The sequence below is a fragment of the Nannospalax galili genome, unplaced genomic scaffold (assembly GCF_000622305.1).
Source record: "Nannospalax galili isolate Female #2095 unplaced genomic scaffold, S.galili_v1.0 scaffold1307, whole genome shotgun sequence".
In the NCBI taxonomy this organism is placed as follows: Eukaryota; Metazoa; Chordata; class Mammalia; order Rodentia; family Spalacidae; genus Nannospalax; species Nannospalax galili.
The window spans coordinates 727,917-751,814 of record NW_008357035.1 but is presented as its reverse complement, the minus strand read 5'-3'; the positions used below and the strand labels follow the sequence as shown (position 1 = coordinate 751,814).

The 23,898-nt window shown below is 53.8% G+C and overlaps 1 protein-coding gene and 1 long non-coding RNA gene across 4 annotated transcripts in view; one reads left to right on the top strand and one right to left on the bottom strand.

Annotated features, from left to right (window-relative positions):
- Positions 1 to 23,898, bottom strand: part of Ano1 (anoctamin 1) — a 105,760-nt gene that overhangs the window by 66,954 nt on the left and 14,908 nt on the right. The window contains exons 3-9 of one of the 2 annotated variants that reach the window (XM_017794834.2): positions 13,173 to 13,271; positions 11,754 to 11,905; positions 10,339 to 10,393; positions 7,117 to 7,168; positions 4,766 to 4,831; positions 4,205 to 4,260; positions 624 to 665 (exon numbers count right to left, since the gene is read on the bottom strand). In XM_017794834.2, coding sequence (XP_017650323.1) covers positions 624 to 665; positions 4,205 to 4,260; positions 4,766 to 4,831; positions 7,117 to 7,168; positions 10,339 to 10,393; positions 11,754 to 11,905; positions 13,173 to 13,271 — 522 coding nt within the window. The remainder of the gene's footprint in view (positions 1 to 623; positions 666 to 4,204; positions 4,261 to 4,765; positions 4,832 to 7,116; positions 7,169 to 10,338; positions 10,394 to 11,753; positions 11,906 to 13,172; positions 13,272 to 23,898) is intronic. The other variant, XM_008854969.3, reaches the window with a different exon arrangement.
- LOC108490029 lies at positions 12,084 to 18,500 on the top strand. Of its 2 annotated transcripts, none has more exons than XR_001872078.1 (3): positions 12,084 to 12,206; positions 15,365 to 15,959; positions 18,463 to 18,500. It is a non-coding gene; the product is annotated as an uncharacterized LOC108490029 (long non-coding RNA). The 2 variants fall into 2 exon arrangements; XR_001872077.1 differs by having other exon boundaries at positions 15,362 to 15,959.

Sequence of the window (23,898 nt, the reverse complement as noted above, 5' to 3'; positions counted from 1 at the left end):
CCTCTTTGTCCCCACACTTCCTCTTTATCCCCTACACTTCCCTACACTTCCTCTTTGTCCCCACACTTCCTCTTTATCCCCTACACTTCCCTACACTTCCTCTTTGTCCCCACACTTCCTCTTTATCCCCTACACTTCCCTACACTTCCTCTTTGTCCCCACACTTCCTCTTTATCCCCTACACTTCCCTACACTTCCTCTTTGTCCCCACACTTCCTCTTTATCCCCTACACTTCCCTACACTTCCTCTTTGTCCCCACACTTCCTCTTTGTCCCCACACTTCCTCTTTATCCCCTACACTTCCCTACACTTCCTCTTTGTCCCCACACTTCCTCTTTGTCCCCTACACTTCCCTACACTTCCTCTTTACATCCCCACACTTCCTCTTTGTCTCCACACTTCCTCTTTGCCCCCACACTTCCTCTTTGTCCCCCACACTTCCCTACACTTCCTCTTTGTCTCCCACACTTCCTCTTAGCCCCCACACTTCCTCTTTGTCCCCCACACTTCCCCACATTTCCTCTTTGTCCCCCACACCTCCTCTTTGTCCCCCGCACTCCCCCACACTTCCTCTTTGTCCCCCACACTCCCCCACACTTCCTCTTTGCTTCCCCACACTTACTTTCCTGTCATTGAACTCGACGTTTTCACCCTCATAGTCTCCCTGCAAAACACGAGAAAAGAAGAGTTCAGACCAAATCACGGCTTGTTCCCGTGGCCTCGTTCCTGACATGTGAGATGGTGTCACTGATGCGGAGCAGGAAGTTGGCCAGGCACCACCGTGCTCTGGGTGCGAGTCCCGGTGGTGTCCCACACTGGACACCCTGAGCTGCCCCCGCTTGCCCCAGTAGGTTCCCGGCCTTGGAACTGCGGGGCGATGAAAGGGAGTCTGAGGTACAAGGTTTTCCAGCAGGTGTCCAGGTTTCCACGCTCAAGTGTCCCAAGGATGGTAAATGACATGATCCCTATATGTCTAGATGGGTGAGCCTAACGTGCCCAGAGGCTCAGAGAAGCAGCCTGACTTCCCTGACGATGCACGCTAAGGTTGGTCAGAACTGGAACTCACGAAGAAGCCTCTAAAGTTCAGGAGGAGGGGGTCCAAAGGTTTAAAGAGAGACCCCAAAACCACTAAGGGGAAAGAGTAAGAGCGTGGATCTGCTTACCGGCCTCCTCAAACCCCTGGAGCTCACCTGGCCCAGCCACCTGCTCTTGCTAGGCGCCAGTCGGACACATCTCTGGGCCACTTAGAATTGGCCTGGGGTCCCCTCCATTGACCAGCAGCCTTCATGACCCCCAACACCCTCTGCCAGGTGAGGAAGATCTAGCCCTGTCTCCGAGCAAGCCGCCCTCTGCTGGGGTCTGATATCAGGAGTGAAGCTGGCTTCTCTCTGAGCCCGGGGTAGGGGGTGCCTCTCCTACCCAGGTCTGCCTCCTCCAGATCTTTCTGTGAGTGAGCCTCACAGTTCAGGTAGCCATTGATTCCTACTGAAGCCCTGCTCGCTGGTGACCTCAAGGCAGGCAGGAGGAAGCTAAGAAGAGACCAACAGCCAATACAAATGTCACCATTTTTTCTCTGTGTGGGCGATACCCTCTAACTACAGACCTCCCCAGGGTCTCACCCTAAACCGACAGCTACCACTCAGCACACAGCGAGACTGACGTTGGCTGCCCTGGCTGGCTGCTGAAACCCACCTGCCTGGAGAGATTCTTAGAAAGAGGAAAGTCAGTGGGAACTGTGGGGAGGGTAATGGTGCCGCCAGGCACTGAGGCAGGAGCATGGATGGAGCACGGCTTAAAACGGAGAAAGATGGGACAGGCGTGATGGTGCACACCAGTGCTCAGGGGGGAGAGGCAGGAGGATCTCTGGACACTATCAAGTGGGCACAGCGCCAATTCCTCTCTGGGCAGATTTGACAACCCTTCACCCATGCCCTCTGTTTAAGGGCTTGGGGGCATGCCCGGCTGCCTTCAGAGGGAGCTGCTTCCCCAGACTTAAAAAAAAAAAATTTACTTATCTATTCATGTTTTATTTGAATGCACCACATGCATGCAGTGCCTGCAGAGACCAGACGAAAGCATCAGATCTCCTGGAACTGGAGTTACAGACCATTGTTAGCCTCCATGTGGGTGCTGGGAACCGAACGGGGTCCTCTGCAAGAGCGGCCAGTGCTCATAACCACTGAACCATCTCTGCACGCCCCCCATTTTTGTTTTTTGAGACAGGGTCTCACTATGTAGCCCTGGCTGGCCTGGAACTTGCTATGTAGACCAGGCTGACTTTGCATTGAGATCCACCTCTCTCTGCCTCCCCTGCTGGGACTAAAAACATGCGCTACCACATCTGGCCCTTAGAATTATTTTTTTGTTTTGCTACAAGGTCTCACTATGGAGTCCAGGTTGGCCTTGAACCCTCCATCCTCCTGCCTCAGCATCCCAAGTGATGGGGTGACAGGTGCGTAATACCGCAATTGTACTAACAGCCAGTACGCTTCAGTTGTTTACAAGTGGAGAATTCCTCATTCGCAAAAGATGACGGGAGGTTGTGGGCTCTGCTTCTTGGCTGTTGGGCAAACTGCCTGAGCCTCACAAGCCCCAGTTTCCCCATATTAATGTGGGTAATGACCCCACACAGTGAATGCCATGAAGACGGGCATTCTGGTCTCAAGGGAGGGAGGAGACGTGGTGCTTTGTCTCCAGTTCCTCACAGGTGCTGTGTGATCTCAGGCAAATGACTAGACCTCTCTGTGTCTGTGTTGGATTAAACAAGATAGAGCTCCCACTGCACACAGTGCTTGGCACATAGTAGGTTCTCAGAGATGTTTTCAACTTTTCCCTTTAAGATTTAAAGCAGATGCCAGGCCTAGAAACACTTAAGCTTCTGGGCCCCAGTTACTCCAGGGATTTACCAGCTAGAAGGCAGGGCTTCCTGCTCTGGGCAGGGGCTATATCTGTGAGCTCAGAGGGACCCTGTAGAGAATGGGGCTCAACAGTGGGATGAGGACCTCACGTGAGGACCCAGCAGCACTCTCAGGACTGATGGGGTAGGAGCCCTGTCCCGGAAACATTCACAAGGCCACTTGCCCCTCCAGGAGGCAGCCAGAGTCCCATCAGCACTCGCACAAGGAGGCCAGGCGCTGGTGTCCCTGTGGCGTGAGGGGCATGGAAGGCCAGTTCAGGGAGTGAGGAATCATCAGTGCTGGGGAAAAGGGCAGGAAAAACATGGCTGGCTGGAGAACAGCATGTGTGAAGAGAGGAAACTGGGCCAGTCAACACCAAATCCCTGGCTCTACAGGGTGGAGAAGGCTGCAGTGGGGTCGGGGGATGGGTGACAGATCAGCCAAGCATAGCAGTCCTGCCTTCTCTCCCCCAACGTGCTCCGCATGGTCCACTGCCCTGTGTGGTTCCAGCAATCCAGTCTCTTCCTGAAAGCGTGATCTTGCCTGTACTTGCTCTGATGCCCACATCCGCCCCACCATTAGACATGGTGAGGCATTAGTTCTGCCCCACAGGGCCACTGAGGTTCAGGAACACCAAGGAACAGACTGCTCAAGGCGAGTGGGAATGAGAGACCAGAACTTGAACCAGATCTACTCCTCCTAGGCCTGTCCTCTTTCCCGCCTGCTCCGGGTTCCAGATCCTTCCAGAGCTGCACATTTGGAAAGTTCTAGAGAGCCTCTGCTTGGGTTCCCACACTGCTCAGGCCCAGCAACCTGATCTCATTGTCCTGCTGAACTCCAGCCCCTGTTTCCATGGAGACAATAAGTTGACAACCTGGTCCTCCTTCTCCACCCCTGGCCACAGCAGAGGCTAAATTTGTAATGGGGAGGCCAGTGGGATTTGGACACTCAGCCCAGGAAGCTGGCCACTTGCTCCATACAGAGCCCTGATGGCTGCCAGAGCCCGGGGCAGGGGAGTCTGAGCCAGGGAAAATACTCCATGACCAGCTGACTAAGAGGTGTGGAGAAAGTCAGTCCAGCATCTCCCACAGTCACCCCTGTCTCCATGGGATTGTCCTGCCAGTCAAAACAGCCCTGTGTGTGACTTCAGTCCCCACGGTGGGGCAGGGGGGAGGGGTGGCAGAGAAGGCTGAGCAGGAAGCCGTGACCACAGGATAATTGAAGCTTCCCTGGGGTGTGTGTAGCCCTTGAGGATACTGGGAGTCAAATGACAGCAGAGATAAACTGTATGTGAAAGTTTACTCACGTCATGTAGAGGGTACGCCGCAGAGTACACGCCATTGGCCAGAAGGCTGGTGATGCCTTAAAAACAGAGGCAAGGAGAAGTTATGGACCAGCAGGTGTTTCACCCTGCATCTGGAAGTCAGAGGCATCTTGGGGTGCTCTGGATCACAGGGATGTCGCTGAAAGCCAAACACACCGGGCTACCCAGAGCCTGGGCACCATCCTGCGGTCCTTCCCCTGGTAGGACGCAGCAGGGTGAGTGCTATCCGCTAGAGATGACATGCTCGATTGGCAGGGTTAGGAAGACGCAGAGCACACCAAGAGGAAGTTCTGTCCCCATAGAAGGAGGCACGAGCAGCCCAGCCCACCAACTCGCTGGGTCACCCTCAAACCAACAATTCATCAGTTACCCCCACCGGCTTGAGGGCGAGCCTGCGTATAGAAAGATGGCCTCTAAGTGGTCAGAGAAGCTAATCATGAGATGTATGGATGGGGAAATTGATGGTGTCAGGAAAACACACATACAATTTGGAATTAGCTTGTAAGTTGATTGGAAAAGCGGAAGAGGAAGCCCCGGACTTACCGTATTTCCCACACTTCCGCCTTTTACTCAGAAGGGCAGAGTCTCTCTTTCCTCCCTCTCCTTGCCCTGTTTACACATCGGCTATTAGTTACGCGGAAGGGCCTGGAAGGATCAAAGCTACATTTGGGGGAGACAGTGCTGGTGGTGGCCAGGGGCTTATAGTCAAGTACTCGGGCAGCTGGAAGATGACCAGACCCTTGTCGGTTGGCCCCAGGGCCTGTACTGGCACGGGATAAAAATAGCCACACCTACACTTGTGACAGGTACCGGCTGCCCCTGGCTCCTGGCTACTAGAGGAGGGGAGGTAAGCGAAGAGGGTATGGAGCAGGGGATCCTGGGAACCTGATCTTGTTCTGAAAGTCCAAGACCAGCGTCTTGGAGATGTATCTGGATTTCCCCACCCCCACTCGTGATCACTGAACCCCTTGACTGGCACAAGTGACTTTCCAGGTTGCATTGTGTGAGGGTCACACTGTGCAACTTGACTCGGCAGCATTTGGAAAATGACCCAGAAGCCTCTTAAACACAGCCCATCTCCTTGGTCAGTGATCTAGAATGGCCAGGGACACTTAGGAATAGAAACCAGTGGTGGCTAGAGCATCATCCATAAAAAGTCCATCTTCTGTAAGAAGTGGATCTGGGTGGATCCTGGCCTGTGTGATCCAGGACGCGCCCAGGGTGGAACTGCCACCAGGTCCCTTCTCCAGGCTTGCCTGGCATGTTCGTATCTCGGACGCCCCCTTATATGAAAGACCTTCCCTGACCATTGCTCCTGAGTCTCTTGAGTCTCCTCAGCCCCCTCAGCCTGTGAGAAGGTTCTGGTTTATCTGTTTACTTAATATCCATTTCCTTCCTCAAGTACAGAAGTCCCGGAGGGCAGCTGCTGGGACAGGCTGGGCTGGGAGTCCAGCAGGAGCCCATCACCCCTTGATGGAGGGTTTCTAAATGACTTTGGGGCTCCGCGGAGCTCCCAGGACAGGGGCCAATATGAAGTGAGGCTACAAAGCACCTGATCTCCCTCCATCTCCAAGGCCAGGAGAACCATAGAAGCCAGAAAACCAGTGGGAACCAATCCGGATCCTCTATAGACCTCAGGGTCCAGACAGAGTAGGGGTCAGCTCTAGCCCAGTCACCTCCATTCTGGGCTCTAGGGACCTTCACAACAACCACACTTGTTGGTATGACCCTATGGGGCCTGGACTAGAGACATGTATCCTCCCTAGATCTAGTGGCCTTGTCACAGTTCTGCTCTGACAGCAGTGACCTGAATAGTAACCCAAGCTTACCTCACCCCCACACTCAGGGGGCAGGACCTGATCATTCGGGGGGGGGCATGCTGCCTTGAGGGGACCAGGCCAATGGGGACAGGACCCCTGGGCTTTTCTTGTTTCCTGGCTGAGGCCTGCACTCCCACTGAATGGAAGACACAGGCTTAGAGATTTCAGAGTGTCCTGTGGCTGACTGTGGGCCACATCAGTTAGGGCACACACAGTCAAGTCTTCTGAGGCCTGGTGGGATCTCCTCCCTCCCCTTCTCCCAGCCTGGCCTGTCCTGGGATCCAGCCCATCCATCTCAGGCTTGGAGCAGCAGCAGCCATCCTTCCACGGAGGCTGTGGACCCAGCCCTCCCCAGACTCTGCTCTGTCCCCTGGAGTCACAGCCTGGTCGTTGCAGAGGTCCTGTGAGTGAATGACCGAGATCTTGGCTCTGTGCAGGAGGGAGGGGAAGGGGTACCAGGTTCCTCAATGCCCTGGCTCTGGTAGTCTGAAGCTGAGGTGCCAACCTATTGCTTTATGGGGAGCTTGTAAGCTGGCCCCCACGCAGCCCCACTGCGGCTCTGTGGCAGCCTCCTGCACCAGGGTGACTGCCCATGGTGGTGCCTGGCCAAGGGGACACTGCTCAGGGTGAACCCTGGTGAGGCTGTGTCAGCCAGAGCACAAAGCATGGCACACTAAGCAAGGGCTTGGCTGGGTGTTCCCCACCAGGGCTGCTACATCCAGTGACCCTGAACTGCTGTTGGCCTGGGGCCCTCGAGGGACCCTTCATTCTTTCCTGTCAGACTCAAAGGGTCCGACTCTTTGCTGGTTTCCACAGGCTCTCTCTTTGGGACCCTGTCCTTACACCCACAGACACCTTCAATCAAGTGGACAGTACCTCTGGGCATAAAACGCCTGGCCACAAATCTACTGAGGCTCTGGCTGGGTTTTCCTGCCAACTGCCCAGCCACTGAACGTGGACTCAAATGCCTTTAAGAAAGCCCCAAGTCTGCTGCCCGCCTCCCTGGAGAGGGCTTGAGGGCAGGATGACCACTCGGAAACCAACACTGATCTCAGGCCCCAAGAATGCTCTTACCCATGCTGTACTTGGCCTTGGTACATGTAGTTCTCTTCAAGACCTCATAGACCTATGCAGAGGGGAGGAAAAAAAGGGGTGGGCAGTCACTCAGCCGCTCTGCAGGTCGGGGCGGGGGCACAGTCACACGGTGTGGGGGAGGGTCCTGGGCTTGAGAGTCCTGCAGGGCTGAGGCTGGAGACTCCCAGTAGTAAGTCTGGGGGACCTGGGGAGCCCCCACCCTTCACTTCCTGAGCAGGACTGATCCTACGGGCCTCACACAGTGCTGGCCACATGCAGGGGGCATCCACCGCCTTAGAGCGGCAGTGCTGGGGGTGGGGAAGGATGACAGATTTGTCCCCAGTGCTCTGCAGCAGCTCATTGACCCTTTTGTGGACACGTAGGGGGTGAGCAGAGCCCTCCTGCATGCAGCTCTAGATGCACTTGCTGCCGGGGGAGGGGCAGGCCGGGAGCCAGGTCTCTTCTACGACACTGGGCACAGGGACAGAACCCCTCCCATGAAGGGACCCTGCCCTACTCCACACCTCCTTGACTAATGAGACATTTTGTTTATCAGTCCTGGGAGTTCTAGCTGGGAAGTCTGTCTGCCTGGGGCTGAGTTGGGGGATCTTGTACAAACTGTACCATCACCCCATGCCTCAGTTTGACCATCTGCAAAACGGACTGGAAATACAACAGCCATAATCTAAGTTTATTTTTTCCCTTGAGATAAGGCCACCTGTGGCTCATGCTGGCCCAAAGCTCCCTAGGCAGCTGAGGATGACCTTGAACTTCCGTCTCCTGCTTCTACCTCTTGAGGGTCACGTGGTGCTGGGGATTGAACCCACTGTGTATGCTAGGTAAGCGCTCCACCTTCTGAGTTCCAGCCTCACCTCTAGCCAGGGTCTACAGATACGCATATCTCAGAAAGCAGATTCTCCCTCAAAACTCTTTGCTGTGGTCACTCAGGCAAGCCCAGCGTCCCTCCAGTGGCCACCAGCCTGCACTACCTGGCTGTGCCACCACCGTCCCTGGTCACCTCTGTCAGCAACCCCAGCCTCCTTCTGGCCCTCTCTTGGTCTGAATTCCTTCCTGCAGTCTCCAGGTCTCCTCCCTGGCCATTCCTTGAAGCGCCTGTCCCTCCATTTTTTAAAGGCCCCAGGGTCACTGTAACAGGTTCACCAAACAGGCCCTGGTCCCACCCTGTCTTTCCACCCACACTTCACACTTGTTCTGTGACTGAGGCTCTCAGTGTGCCACCCAGACTCCTCCAGTAGAGAGCACACGGCAGGTACTTAAATCATCCCTGCTCAGTTGCTCTCTGGGACCCTTTCCCTGTGATTCCCTCACCATCACCACCTCCTCCTCCCTTCCACCACAATCACCCCTGGGAGTGATCATTCTAGAACAAAGCTGATCATATCCGACCTTTTTGTACAACCTTCTACAGGGCTGCCTGCTGCCCACAGGCCAACTGTCTAAGATCCCAGTGCAGAGCAATGTGTCCTTCTCTCCTGGGACCTGCCGGTGTCTGACTCCAAGTAGCCTGCACTTTGGACCACCCCAATGCCAGGAGTTAAGAGGCCAGTGTGGAGGGAGGGGCTGTCACACCTGGGCCTGGGGCCTGACACCTGGCTAACCACAGACATATCTCTGAATGGACAGAGCCCCTTTGGAGCACAGGGGGTCGTCTACAAACAGGCCGGCAAAGGTCTCTGGGAGGTAGTGTCCCACCTTCCTCCCACACCAGGGGTAAAGGGTTCCCTCCACATTGACCTTCCTGGTCAGTGGCTCTCCTGGTCAGTAGAACCATTAGCAGTGCCCCAGGGGCCTCAGAATCAACAGTTTCACCCCAAGTGGCTGGCATCTGAGAGGGACTAAGGCTGCCACTTGGATGTGCCAGCCCCAGCTCCATCAGGGGCCAAGGAACTTCTCAGACATTCCAGCTCAGTTCCAGCAGGGGTCATAAGTTTTACCCAAGGTCCTTGTTGTCTTTTATCATAAAATCTAATTATGATAATTAATTAATAGTGGGTGGGCAAGCTGGGTGTGGTGGCGCACGCCTTTAATCCCAGCACTCTGGAGGCTGATGCAGGAGGTCTCTGTGAGATTGAGGCAAGCCTGGTCTACATATTGAATTCCAGGCCAGCTACAGGACTACAGGGAGACTGTCTCATAAAACAACAACAACAAAAGAAACGAACGAAGAAGAACTGGGTGGGCGAGATGGCTCAGAGAGTAAAGGAGCTTGTCGTCAAGTCTGCTCGATCCCCAGAACCCACATGGTAAAAAGAGAGCTGACTTCCTCAAACTGTCCTCTGACCTTGCACAGGCACACCATGGCACACACTCACCCTCCATAAATAAAATACAAAATAAAGTTGACGTTACCACTGGTAATAAGAACCATGACCACATTGGCACCCTGATGGAGCTGCCGGCTGCCCTGTGCGGGACAAATTAGATTCGGTCTGGCCCTGACATGGGCAGGCAGGGGCAGAAGACGGACACATTTACCTGTTCTGGGTCTGAGTTCCCCCATCACAATGACCCGCACCACCCCCCTAGAGTTGACCATCTGTCTCAGGGTGGTGTCAGCAAGGAGAGTTATCCCCGCCAGGTCACCCTTGGCCTCCTCCCGGCCCTCGCCAGGCTGGATACCCTGAGCCACAGGGAACAGGAGTGAGCCTCAGCTGCCAGGCAAAATTCTTGTTTAGACAGAAATTGGGTCCTGTGCCACGCACAGCCAAGCTTGGCTGGCAGCCAAATTGGCGGCTGCTGGATAAACACTCAGCTAGCTAGTGGTCTGAGGAGGGCAGGGCGACTCGCTCAGACTGCACACCTAGGCCAGCCTCACACACATGCCCCTGGACCTGAGCCATCTGTTGGGCACCCTGAGCCAGGCGTCCACCAGGCCCCTAGTGAACTCCTCGGGGACAGAGTGGCGTCGGGGCTTTAGGGTATCCAGGCCCCAGGAAGGCTTTGGGGGAACTTGGCTTGGAGGCTCCCTCCTCCCCCTCCCGATGCTCTGTTCTTCTCACACTCCTCCTCCTCCAAGCCGAGCAGCCTGGGCCTTAGCCATCCCCCAGGGCCGCCCGCTGCCCTCCCAATTCATTATTCTAATTATTTCTGTCACAGGCAATTAGAGCTGGCTTCCACCCCAAGGAGTTTCAGCAAAATGAAATGATCATCGGGGTCCCCAGGGGGCCCCTCTGATGAGGCCTTTCCGAGACGCCCACTTACTATTGTGCTCCGGGTTTTGCTGTCAAAAAAGGAGTCCCTGTCCGATAGGTCAAATCTGCAGAAACAGGAGACAAGGCTTTTGCTACAGGCTTCAGGGGGCTCCAAGCCCTGGAGTGCACCCCCTCCCCAGGGACCACAAGGAGGCCTAACCGTCCTCACAGCACCACGAGTACCTGTCCCCGTGCTTGGGGACTGTCGGTGTCATTGAGCCCCATGCGGGAGGCTCTGCTGGGAAAGGACCTGAGGCAGGTGCAGAAGGACTCCCTCCAGCTTTGATTTTCTTTTGTTTTATTTGAGACAGGGGCTCACATAGTCCAGGCTGGCCTTGAACTGGCTGTATAGCCAAGGTTAACCTTGAACTCCTGATCATTCTGCCTCCACCTCCTGAGTGCTGGGATGACAGGTGTAAGCCATCACATCTGACAAGGACTTCTTTTCATGACACCTTCTTGCCAAGCAGTTTTTATGGCCTCTGCTTTGGCGATAAGACATGGGCATGGGGTGGAGACAGTCTCAGCTTTGAACACACTCTCCTTGGAAATGATTTGTGCCCAGATGTCCGGAGCCACACAGGGACTGCCCAAGGGTTTGGGGGACACAAGTGTACCTCTGAAGTCACTGTTCCCTGGGATGCTCAGGGTGGCAGAGGGTGATAATGTACTGGGTGTCAACAACAGGTGTGTTTCCCTTTGCCCCTGAGTTGGTAAAGATTGCTAGGCAGCATGTCCAGCCCACCAAAGACTGCTTAATGTAGTTGGGACATCACACGATCCCCTCAGAAGCTACTACCATTGCTGGGGAGAGGCCCGAGCTCTGAGTCAAGGTGCTGGTACATGCTCCCGGCTCGTCTGCCACCCAGGAGGCCACAGTGCCCAGCAGCTCCTGTCCCCTGGGGCTTGCCATCCAAACTACCTCTGAGTTCCTGGCACCCAAGCCTTCCACTCCCACCTCTACCCAGCGAGGCCTGGGGCGGGGGGGCCTTGCAACAACAGCCGAGCCGAATGGCAATGCCCCACTGGCCCCTGGGAGCAGGATGGATGGAAGGTTGCAGAACAGGTTTGGCACTGCCAGGCAACGTGCTGCTGGCTGTGGGTCCTCAGGGGCTTGGGGCTCCTGTGGGGGAACCTTCTCGATCCATTGCTGCTTGCTCAGCTGCGTAGGCAAGGAGGTGTGGTGAGAAGTCAGCAGTCACTGGGGTGTGGTGGCCTGGACCTCTGCCCCAGCAAGGACCCACATGGCATGCCCTAAGTGTTACCGAGTCAGCTGGAACTCTGTGTTCCCTGTTTCCCCCAAGAGCAGGGACCTTAGAATTCATTTCCTCAGTCTCTGGGCTCAATAGCTACAGGGCTCTTATAAGAACACCTCTCGTCTTTGGGGGGGTGGGAGGCAGGGAGTCACCCTGCACTTTGGCTCACAGGTGTTGCTTCTCCCTTGAGAAGGGGTAGGAAAGCCTCTTGGTGGTCTGCGGCCTGTGCTCGGCCACCCTGGGCTGGATGGGGTCTGTGATCTTCTGCAGCACGGAGTTGATGGTTTTCAGGAGCCCTCGGGTCTCACTGATGTGATACACCTGTGGGCAACACGGGGCAGGGACACAGGTCACTGACTGTGGAGTGTGATGCTTAACTGCTGTTTAACTTGACAGGCTCGGGCATCACCACAGACTAACCTCTGTGAGGGAGTTTCTAGATTAGGTTTACTGATGAGGGAAGACCCACCCAGAATGTGGTCCCAGACTGAACAAAAAGGAGAAGCGAGCTGAGCACCACCACACATCTCTCTCTGCTTCCTGTGTATGCAACGTGACCAGCTGCCTCATGTCCTGCCGTCGTGCCTCCCCCACCTTGATGGACTGAACCCTCCATCATTAGGTAAGTTGTTTTTGTTGGGTATGTTATCACAGTAAGTGTGAAGTCACTAAGACAGAGGGTCCATTCTCAGACAGTCAGAAAAGCACTTCACATGTCCTGGGAACAGAGTGCTGGGGGGCCAGCGTGCCCCCCTCCCTGCTCTGTTTCAAATGCACTCCAAGAGCTTAGCACTTTAGGAGAGTCGGGCCAACAGCTCAACTATAAAACATTCTAGAAAACATTCGTCCAAAACTTTCCTTTTGTTTCCAAAGTCATAATCCCAGTGGCTTTGGTGGATCTGAGAAGCCTCAGCGGGTCTCTCCCTTCCATCCACCCATGTAAATATGACTCTCAGCCCAGCTTCCTGGCAAGCTGCTCTGTAGCCATAAAAATTTCAGAGATTAAAAGGAAAAATCCCAGCAAGCTAGGAAATGTAATTAAATAGAATCTGATAAATTATTGGTTGATCCCACAGGCATCAAAGCCAAACTATATTTTCATAGCAAATTCCTGGAACTGGGCTGGCAGCATTTCTTCGTGGACCCTCCCCTGGGGGGCTGTGGGCTATGGTCTCTTTTTTCTTTTTTAAAGATTTTTATTTATGTATATGTGCATGTATCTGTGTGTGGGTATGTGCACCACATGTGTGAAGTTCCCCCGGAGGCCAGAAGAGGGTGGTGGATCCCCAGGAGCTGGAGTTACAGGTGGCTTTAAACCATCCCGTATGGGTTCTGAGATCCAAACTCCATTCCTCTGCAAGGGCAGCAAGTACTCTTAACTGCTGAGCCATCTCTCCAACCCCTGATAGAGTGAGTGTCTCTAAAGACCATCCAGAGCAGGGTTAGATGCTTCAAGATGTGGATCTGTCCCACTTTGTCCCCATGCCCTCTCTGCTCTTCTAAGTGATGAGGAGCTGTGGTGATGATTCTGCCTCCAGGTGCCCTCATGCCAAGACTTGTGCTTTGGAATAGAAATGCCCCTACTTACCTTCTTAGTTGGCATTTTCAGCTTCAAAAACTCCGCCTCCCTACAGAGCACATGCCAGGGTGCATGGATCTTCACAAACCCAACGCCGTGGATTTTGGTCTGAGAGAGAAGGGGGGGTCTCAGTCTGGGTGGTGAGGCGGTTGGAACCCCTTTTTACCTTGGCCCCCTGCTGTGACCTGTGTGTGTGTGGGGGGGCTGTTTCTGCCTTCGTCGGTCATCAACCCCACCCTGAGAACAGCCAGTATTGGTTGGGACCTTCCTTGTACATAGCTCTTTGTGCAGGGCACAGGGGGCCCCAGATCACAGGGGAACACTGGAATCTCAGGGCGTTCAAAACACAGGCATTTTCAGTGGGTTAAGTGACAGACCCCAAAGAACTTGGGCTACAACAGGGGACCCTTCAGGACTCCAGGCCCACAACCCTCTACTTTGACCTGGGGCTCTCAGGGCCTGCTGGGCGCACACCCCTGTGGGTCTTGCTACCCTTTCTGCCTGCTGTCAGCCTAACTTCATATTCCCTGCCTGTCTGTGACCATTATCCTCAAAGAATCGACAGCCTGACACCAGGTCACCAAGAGTTCAAGTTCAGGTCCTTAAAAGGAACTACTTTGAACTTGGACAAACAGGATGGTTAGGTCTGTCTACTTCCCTGGGAAGGGAGTTTCAATGAAGGAATGTCAAGGTTAGAGTGGCCTGGGGGCATGTCTGCGGGGGATTGTCTTGCTAAGTGGGAAGACCTGCCCACTGTGGGTGGCACTGTGCCCTGGGCAGGCGATCCCGGATTGTAGGGGTGGAAATGGCTGGTAGAGCAGGGCACAGTGTCCATCTGTCCATGCTCTTTTTTAAAAAAGTTTTCATTTTTTCTAATGTGTATGAGTGTATCGCCTGCATGTATGTAAGTGCACCCGTGTCGTGCAGTGCCCTCAGAGGTCAGAAGAAGGTGTCAGATTCCCCTGTTAGAGACAGTTGTTAGCCACCATGTGGGTGCTGGGAATCGAACCCAGGTCCTCTGCAAGAGCAGCCAGTGCACTTAACCGCTGAGCCATCTCTCCAGTCCCATCTGCAGTTGACTGTGGTGTAACGTGCCTGATGTCTCTCAACAGTGGGCTATCCCCTTGGATTATAAGCCAAATACCTGCCTTCCCTTAAGTTGCTTCTGTTAGGTATTTTATCACACCCACAAGAGTGCCAGCAAGCTACGTCTGTGCTGTCAGGCTTGGCCTCGAGGGCCACTGACAGGCAACTGAGCCAAGGCTTCATAAGAACCCATCTTTACCACCAGCTGAACCTTCCAGAGGGGAACATCAAGGCCTGGAGAGAAGTCCCCCACAGCTGGCAGCATCCAACCAATTCAGACATAGGCTGTGCTGCCCAAGGATGAGACTGCCACACCTAGGCCTCAGAGTTCTACAGAGACACATGTCCTTCGAAGAATGGTCTTCATTAGGAGACAGAACATGCGGGCACCATCCAGACCTTCCACAGGACCCTGCTGGAGTGCAGCCTGAGAGTCCACAGACCTCCCCTGTGCACTGTTCTGAGAGTCAAGGGGGCTTGCAGCGGGGCCTGCCCTACCTCAGGACCATAGGCCAAGTGTGTGGCCCAGACAATCAGTGCAGTTCAGGTTGTGGGCCTAAAGCACCAGGTCCATGTCACCTGAGGATGACCTTTCAGAAAATATCTGGGAGGCCGAAGCGGGAGGACTGTGGGGAGTCTAGAGCTACAGTGAGTTCTAGGCCAGCCTGGGCTACATAGCAAGACTCTGGCTCCAATCAATCAATCAATCAATCAATCAATCAATCAATCAATCATCATCATCAATCATTAATTATCTAATGTCAGGGAAGGCTGTCCACAGCGGGGAGAGCTTACATTTGGCAGAAAGAGGCAGCTCAGGGCTGGGGATGTGGCTCAGTTGGTATAGTGCTTACACAGCATGCATCAGGCCCTGGGTTCCATCCCCAGATGTGCACTGGGTGTGGTGCACATCTCAGCTCTCAGGAGGACCAGGCAGGAAGACCAGGAGTTCAAGGTTATCCTCATCCTCACGTGGAGTGTCAGGCCAACCTGGGCTATTGGAGACCCTGCCTCAGAACAAATACATACCAAGGGAGGGAACGTTCCCTAAGAGCAGGCCCTCCTCCAGTGACACCACCTTCTTATTTTGACCTTCCTCTTCTGCCACACAGCAGGTGTGCCTCAAGTACCAAATGAATCAACGAATCAAGAGATGAATGAAGGATGCCCAGGAAGGCCGCCGCCCACTTCCTGCAGAAGCCCTGTCTACACACCCCTTGTGCTCACATTCACTGACTCCTCTCAGCAACCATCTGGGGCAGGTCCCACCAACCGTGCTGTTGGACCTTTTACAGCTGGGGAAACTGAGGCACCGAGGAACAATCTCTGCTAACTTGTTGCATTAGTGTCCCTGGACTGTTCTAACGAATGCCCCCAGCTGGTTGGCTTGAGACACTGGGAATGTACACAGAAGTCCCAAATCTAGCTGTGGTATGGCTGTGGTCCCTCTGGGGATTGTAGGGTCCCTGCTCCTTCCAGCTCGTGGGGCCCCAAGTATTCTTTGGCTTGTAGCTATACCATCCCAACCTCTTCCTCCATGGTTATCTGGCTCCCGCCAGGGAGTTCTCAGCAACAAATGCTTAACACAATTCCATCTGCAGACACTGTTTCGCAACGGGGCCATGGAGTCAGGCCCGCCTGAATTCTGCTTTGCTCAGACATCTATGGGTTGGATCTTTGTGAGGCTTTGTACCAGAGCCTGCCTGAGAGGTAAGGGGCGTTTTATAGTTCAGACCCACAACTGGGACCCTGCGCTGCCCCCTCGAGGGGGACAGCAGGACTGGGAACTCAGGCATTTGGGCTTAGGGCCAAGGCTCAGTGGTGCATGGTGCTGGGCACGCCTGGGAGGCCAGAACCCAGGGCTGGAGGGCTTTTGTCTACATGCCTGGCCTCCCTGTGTGAAGAGATACATCTCATTCTGTGATAGGAGAGGCTACCCTGGGGCTTCCAGGACCTTCTGTTTTCCATGGTTTCCCCATGGTGGCATGGGTTTGGGAGGCTTTAACCAGAAGCTAGCCTGGGTGGTCTCTGGCAAGTGGTCTCTGGTCCCCATTCTGTTCCCTCATCTATAAAGCAGGGGATATGAGGCCTGGTTTGCAGTCAGGGCTCTGGTGCCCTTAGGAGTCCAGACCCAGTCTTGGGCCTGCAGACAGAGCCCGAACAAGGGGCTGAAGGAGCCCAGCACAGCCTCTCCCTGAGCACTAGGCAGGCGAGACCACGCCTGCTTCAGCCGGCCTTGCTAGAGCGTGTCCCCAGCCCCAGTGACTCACAAGCTGATGTCATGGGACACCCCTGAGTCAGGAGAGATGGTCGCTGCGGCCCACGTGTGGCAAAGCCTAGCTTTTCCCACTGTAGCCCTGGGTCATCTCTGAGCAGTGTTTGCCCGCACGCAAGGACCCAAAATATTCTCCCCAGGAAAATTCTCCCTGGGAAAGAGAGCCCTGCTGACGTGAGCAACAGGGCTTCTCCCAAGGAAACATCTGGTGAGATTTGGAAAAGGGGTCGTGGGACCCATTCAGCAAAAATACACTAAGATGTTTTAAAACGTGGTAGCCAGCCTGACCACAGCCCACTGGAAGGAGCCTGGGGGATGGCCAGATCCCCTCAAAGGTTTTGTTCCTGGACTGGTGCTGGTCCCAAAGGCATTTGAAGTCACAGATTCATGGACATAAGACAGGGAGGGCACCACCTGGCCAGGCCACTGTATAGGTCCCCAGCCAGAGGACCTGGGAAGGTCAGAACTGAGTCTGTATAGAACGCAGACGAACAGTTCAGTGCCTCTAAGCCCGATGTAAAGAAATCTGACCTCACTAGAGTTGGTTTTAGTTGTCGTTTTTTTTTGAAAATTCTTTTGACTTATTTATTTTTATTTTATGTGTGAGTGTTTTGCCTGCATGTACGTGCAAGTATTCATGTCATGCTATGCCCATGGAGGCCAGAAGAGGGAGTCAGATTCCTCTGGAACCAGACTTACTGATAGTTGTTGACCACCACTTAGGTGCTGGGAACTGAACCTGGGTCCTCAGCCAGAGCAGCCGGTGCTCTTAACCGCTGAGCCGTATCTCCAACCCCTCTAGTTCTTTCTTCTCAGTTGGGCATAGTGGCTCACTCCTACAATCCCAGCATGTGAGAGGCAGGAGGTTTGCTATAAGTTCAAATGCTGTTGCATGACACCAACCTAGGTTACACAGTGAGTTTTCAGGCCAGCCTGGGCTACAGAGTGAGACTCTGTCAAAATCAAAACAAACAAAACAAGACTACAACTTCCGCCAGCACTGTGGTACAGCCTGTAATCCCAGATAGAGGAGGAGGAGGAACAGGAGTTCAAGGTCAGCTTTAGCTACATAGCAAGTTCAAGACTAGCCTGGGCTACAGTAGACACTGTCACACTGTCTCAGAAATAACAATGATAAAGGAAAGAGAGAGAGAGAAGAGAGAGACCACAAACAAAAGTCACAGAGCTTGGGCATGGTGGCATACACTAATCCTGGCACTCAGGCTGCAGAGGCAAGCCAAGCTCTGTGCTTTTGAGACCAGCCTGATCCACATAGCAAGTTCCAGGCCAATCAGAGCTACATAGTGAGACCCTGTCTCAAAGAAAAAAAAAAAGCTATGTGGAAACCTACTATTATAGAAATTTCTTAAACATATATTTATATGCCCCTACTAGACACCACAGGTTAGCAAACAAAAGCCCAATACCAGGAATGACTCCCTCTTTTGAAGCTTGTTGACCAGGCATTCAATAGACCCTCAAACAATACTGGGTGCTCTTGGTTACCCACCAGCACGTGACGCTAAGACCCTACTGCTGAAGACACTGCTTGCATACACGAGATGTAGAACAAACAAGGAGAAATCAAGCTGGTGCTGACTTCAAAGCCTCGTCTCTACTGTCTGGCTTTTATAATGTTGGGAGGTGCTGTGCATGCTACCTGAAGAGAAAATCAATCATCCTCACCCAGCTGTGACTCCTGTGAGCTACAACAAACAGCCTGGCAAGATCGTCCACCAGTGCAACAGTGGCACAATATTATGGGAGGACCCAACCACTGTCTAATTGTATTTAAGTTCTGCTTCATAAGATGAAGCCCATACCTGACACTGGTATCAGGGCTAGGAACATGTAGCTATTCGGGACACAGGCCATAGGAGAGAGTCTAATACTATTATTCTACGAAATAGTTATAATATTAAATTGTTGTACCCACAGATTAATGCATCTCTCGACTCTCACCAGAGAAGTTTCCTTATGCAGCAGATGGTGATTAACACAGAGACCCACAACTGGGGACCGAACAGAGAATAAGAGATTGCAGAGTGGGGGGCTGGAGAGATGGCTCAGCAGTTAAGAGCACTGACTGCTCTTGCAGAGGACTCGGGCGTGATTCCCAGCACCTACATGGCAACTACAAACTGCTTGAACTCCAGTTCCAGGGGAATCCAAAGCCCTCTTCTGACCTCCGCAGCATTGCATGACACGGGTGCACTCACATACATGCAGGCAATACACTCATACACATAAAAAAATTAAAAAAATATTTTAAAAAAGAGATTGCAGAGTGGTCATCTGAATAGGACACCTATAGCAAACTTCTGTTTCCCAAGGCCCAGGGATCACTGCCGAAGGGGGGCGGAAAGATTGTAAGAGCCAGCGGTGGTGGATGACCACAAGGAGACAGTTTTCCAGACAGCTGGGCAGTTTCTCCTAAGAGCTCACAGCAATGGTCACAGCATGCACAAGTGCCATGCAAGTTCAGGTTAGACAACAGAACCCCAGCACAGATGTGGGGATGTGGGTACGAAACCCCAACACTATCTGAGACACTACTGGCAATTGATGGCTGCTGGGAAGGGGAGAACCAGTCTCTTTTAAGGGTGTGACTCTTGGTAGGTCAACCAGGCTCCAGTGCATGGACCCACACTGAAGGGCATTTGGGAACATAAATTTGGCTCTACAGGCCTTACACACACACACACACACACACACACACACACACACACACACGAGTATATGAAATTAGGCAGGGGGCTAGTAAGGGGGTTACAGATAGAGGAGGGAATCTAAATATGATCAAAATATATTGTATGAATTTCCCCAAAATTCAATAAAAACGAAAACAAACAAAAAACCACAGAGATCCCATAAGGGATTCCTGGAGGGAGAAGAGACACCAAGGGCCCCATCCCTGCCCCACTGCCTGCGGGCCTGTGTACTGGTCAACGTGGCAGCCCGGGGATACCCAATGCCCTGAAGCCTGCCTGCCTTTCCCACTGGCACCAGCCCCTATACAGATGTGAGCTGGGGCAGACTGGCTCACTCAGGTATGTCTCTTGGATGTTAGAGGGCACACAGCACAGAATAGGAATTTGCAGGTATCCAGGGACTGAGAGAGGTGAGGGAGGGGCCAGTCTCTACCGAGCGCCCACTGTGTGCCAGCCCCAGCATCTGACCCCAGTTCCTTCTCTCAGACCTCTTTGCCCGCCTCAGAGTGTCCCCATGGGTGAACACGAATGAGGGGTTGGGAAGGTCTGCAGACACTTGGCCTGCGTGCTCAACCAGCAGGCGTGGTGTGGGAACTCAGCCCAGGACTCATCTGCCTCATTTGCTCCACCCCTCCACTCACACAGCTCCGAGACATGGTGTGGTTCATGGGGCTGAGATATGTTGTCACCAGAAAGGGCCTGGATGGAGAAGCATTGTGTACTAACCAATGTGTGCGCAGCATGTACTGAAGTCCGTTTGTAGTGTGAGGGAAACCTGACTTCCCATGGCATGAGTGTATGGGTGTACATGTGTATCGGGGGTGGAACTGCCCACCCATTAAAATGGGATTTCTTAGCATCTCGACTCTCTTCTCAGATTGAGTCTTGGGCACTGGGGAGCCACAGACTGGGTCTCAGTGGGTGAACCAGGCTCAGGTACGCTTTGCCAAGAGTGTGGCCGGGGATTTGTTCGCCTCCAGTCCTGCTGAGCCTGGCCCCAAGGCCTGCTAGGTGAGATCGAGTCACACCTCTGCTTCCACTGAAGGCCGAACAATCTCTCCCCGAGGCAACCCTCCTTGGAAAACTGAAAAAAAAATGCTGGCCACAATGAAAAAAAAAGATTAACACCTGTAAGAGTCTGAACATCTAGAAACTGGGCAGGTAGTGAGAGCAACAGACCCCGAGAGCAACCGTGTCTTCACGGGGTGGCAGCTACCTGTCGGTGTGATCAGGCCTGGCTTGAACCGGCCTCAGTGCCAGCCACTCAAGGTGGGAAGGAATGGGCGTAGAGACTCTCCCTCATGGAGCAGTGCCCCCTCAGATGGTCCTGCAGAGTCCCTACAAAGGAACAGCTGTGTTCCTTGGACTTTAGGGTAGCAGGTTGGTGGCTCTGGGAGAGTGTGAGGATGGGGGAGGATTTACACCTGGGAAATGGGCAGAGTCCACCATTCAGCCCCCAGCCTCCTGTGAGCATGCCCACTGCCCTGGCTCATCCCGAAGAGCAAGGAGAAGAGAAGGGGAGGAACGGAGCCCAAACACCTGAGACGGGTGAGGACTTCACCCTGACCGTAGCCGCCTTTCCCAATTGGGCAAGTGCATCCCAGGCTTGGGAAACCCCACAAGGTTCTAAGAGAAAGCCAAGTCCAGGGGTAGGCAGACACTGTCAGGGAGAGCAAGCAGAGCCCAAGGGTGTAGACAGCCCAGGGACACAGGGAAAGCAAGCCCAGCCCACGGTATAGACAGTCTAAGGACATGGTCTTGGCTGGAGACTGTGAACACATTAGATGGATGACAGGTCAGCTCTGCTCACCTCATTTAAAGATATAAACGTCAAGACAGGAAGGTCTGCACTGGACAGGAAACCATTAAAAAGTGACACAGCAGACTTGGGAAAGAACCAAACAGAACTTCTAGAAATTCAAAGGATTGGACTGAGAACTAAAATCCTGATGCTAGGTGGGTGGGCAAATACCTCCTGTGAGAGCAGGAGGAAAAGAGGGGACAGGCAAGGGCAGCCCAGTGTGTTGGACACGCTTGCTGAGTCCTCCCGTGAGCCTCCCTGCCTCAGCCCACTTAAGATCCCTGAGTACTAAGAACAGCAGACAGATTTCCCGGAAGAGCTGAAGGGCTCCTTTGGGCCTGGCCACAAAGAGACCTCAGAAGGCTGCCACAATGGTTAACAGTTCACCCAAGGGGGCTGGAGAGATGGCTCGGTGGTTAAGAACACCGACTGTTCTTGCAGAAGACCTGGGTTCGAATCCCAGCACCCACATGGCAGCTAACAACCGTCCCTAACTCCAGTTTCAGGGAATCCGACAGCCTCTTCTGACACGGGTGCACTTACCTACATGCAGGCAATACACACATATAATAAAAATTATAAATAAAATATTTTTTTAAAAAAGAGTTCACCCAAAACCGCCTGCCTGCCCCCAGCCCAGGGCAAGCTAAGCACTGGGCTGGCAAGAACTTTAAAGACGCAGCCGTTAGGGCTGGGGAGACGGTGCAGTTGGGGGAAGTGCTGAATGTGGTCCCCAGAATCTATATAAAAATTCTCAGGGCTGGAGAGATGGCTCAGCGGTTAAGAGCAATGCTGCTCTTGCAGAGGACCCGGGTTCGATTCCCAGCACCCACATGGTGGCTACAAACCGTCCTAACTCCAGTTCCAGGAGAATCCGAAGTCCTCTTCTGACCACCACGGCATTGCACGACACGGTGCACCCACATACATGCAGGCAATACACTCGTACACACACAAAAAGTTTTCTCGGGCATAGTGGGACATGCTTGTGAAGCCAGTGCTGGGGGGTGGCAGGCAGCAGGAGGATCCCTGGGGGCTGGGCAGCCAGTCTAGCCTAATCAGCGAGCTCCAGGCCAGTAAGAGGCCCTGTCTCAAAGAACAAGGTGGACAGGACCTGATGAAGGACAACGGGGGCTGTCCTTGGGCCTCTACACACACATTCACACACTAGCCCCTGCACACACACAAATCCAGAATTCACAGCCATGAAAGTATATTTCTGCACAATCAGGTTAGAGGGGCGACAGTTTGCACTGCTTTGACCCTCAAGAAGCTCCGGGGGTCTCCAACCTTCTGGAGCCAAAGAAAGCGACCTGTGGTAGGAAAGCTGGGGGTGCGAACTCCAAGGGGCCTGGACTGGGAGCTCCGGCATCCCAGCATGCAACAGGCCTGTTCGTTCTTGAGGGAGGCTGCCAGGGGCTACAGGCATTAAGGGGAACAGCTCCACGTAGAGCTCTGGGACTGGTCTTTTAAGCCTGTTCTACACGATGTACTTAGATCTAACTCTGCACCTCACTGCAGCTCAGAGGCACCCCTCCCCGTGTCCCCCAGCTTGGCATAAGTGCAGTGGCCTGAGATCAAACAGATGCTGGTGGGGATCTGGGTCTACGGCCTCAGTGGAATCTGCCAAAGCCAGGGTCAAGTGCAGTGTCGGGGCAGTGAGGGCCCCAGCCACCCCCAGCAAACACAGCCAGGACTTGAGCTTGTGTTGCTCTCAGTAATGACCCGGTGGACATAAATATCGCCCAGCAGGCTTTGAGGCTCCTTCAAAAATGCTAATGGGTTTTCTTGCAGGAAAACATGTTGGCTACAAATTTCTCTTGTCTCTTTAATGGGAACCTTAGAAGCTGGCCCCACAGGGAGAGGAGGGGGAGGGAGAGTCAGAAACAGAGGTGGGGGGGAAGTAGAGGAGGAGGGAGTATGAGAAAGAGAGAGGGAGAGTGCAAGGCCTCCCCTTTGCTGGATGAGTGTCTGCTCCACCCCCCAATTGTGCCATCACGCTCCCCCCCATGCGGTCATCCAGGGGTCCCCGACCCTCCAAGTGCAGTGGCTGGCAAAGGCCATCTTCCTTCCTGCCCTCCTGGCCTCTCTCTGAGGTGTTCTAGAACCTTGGCCTGGGACCACCTCTGGGGGATGGAGCAGCAGGTAGGTGTCCTTCTCTGGAACCATCTGGTGCTCTGTTATGACTCAGGAGACAGCAAAGGACCCCAGGACTGTGACAGTCACAGCCCACATTTGGATAAGCCCATGGGGGGAAGCCCCGGTGTGTCCTGGCCCCACGCGGAGGCAGGTCATCCCAAGGCAGCCCGCCTGCTCGTCTAAGCTGTCAGTCTTGCTCTGCTCACTGACACAGGAGCTCTGCTTGCCAGTCAGCCACTCCCATCCCCCCTTCAGGGTGGAGCTATATCTATGGGGTGGGCTGAGCAGACAGTGCCCCTCAACACACATGCTGCGACCCAGGACTTGTAGATGTGTCCTTATTTGGAAAGAGGGTCTTAGCAAATGTAAGCAGGCTGAGATAAAGCCATACTGGGTTAGGTGGGCCCCAAATAGAGTGGCTGTAGCAGGGAGGAGGGGACGTACAGGCTTCAGCAGGGGAGGCATGAGGGTGAGATGGATAGAGCCTGGAGTCAAGGAGCACAGAGCCACCAGGTACAGGACGGGGGAGGGTCCTCCCCTCCCCTGAGCCTCAGGAGGCAGCCCACACCTTGACTTCTGACAGACTTCCAGAATGGAAGAGAAAACATCTGTGCTGTCCTAAGCTGACATCTGGTCAATTGTTACTTGGTTGTTAAAAGCCACTCGTGGTCCCCTGGCAGAGTCACAAGCCACATATCCTGGGTACCTCCCAACAGTAAGTTA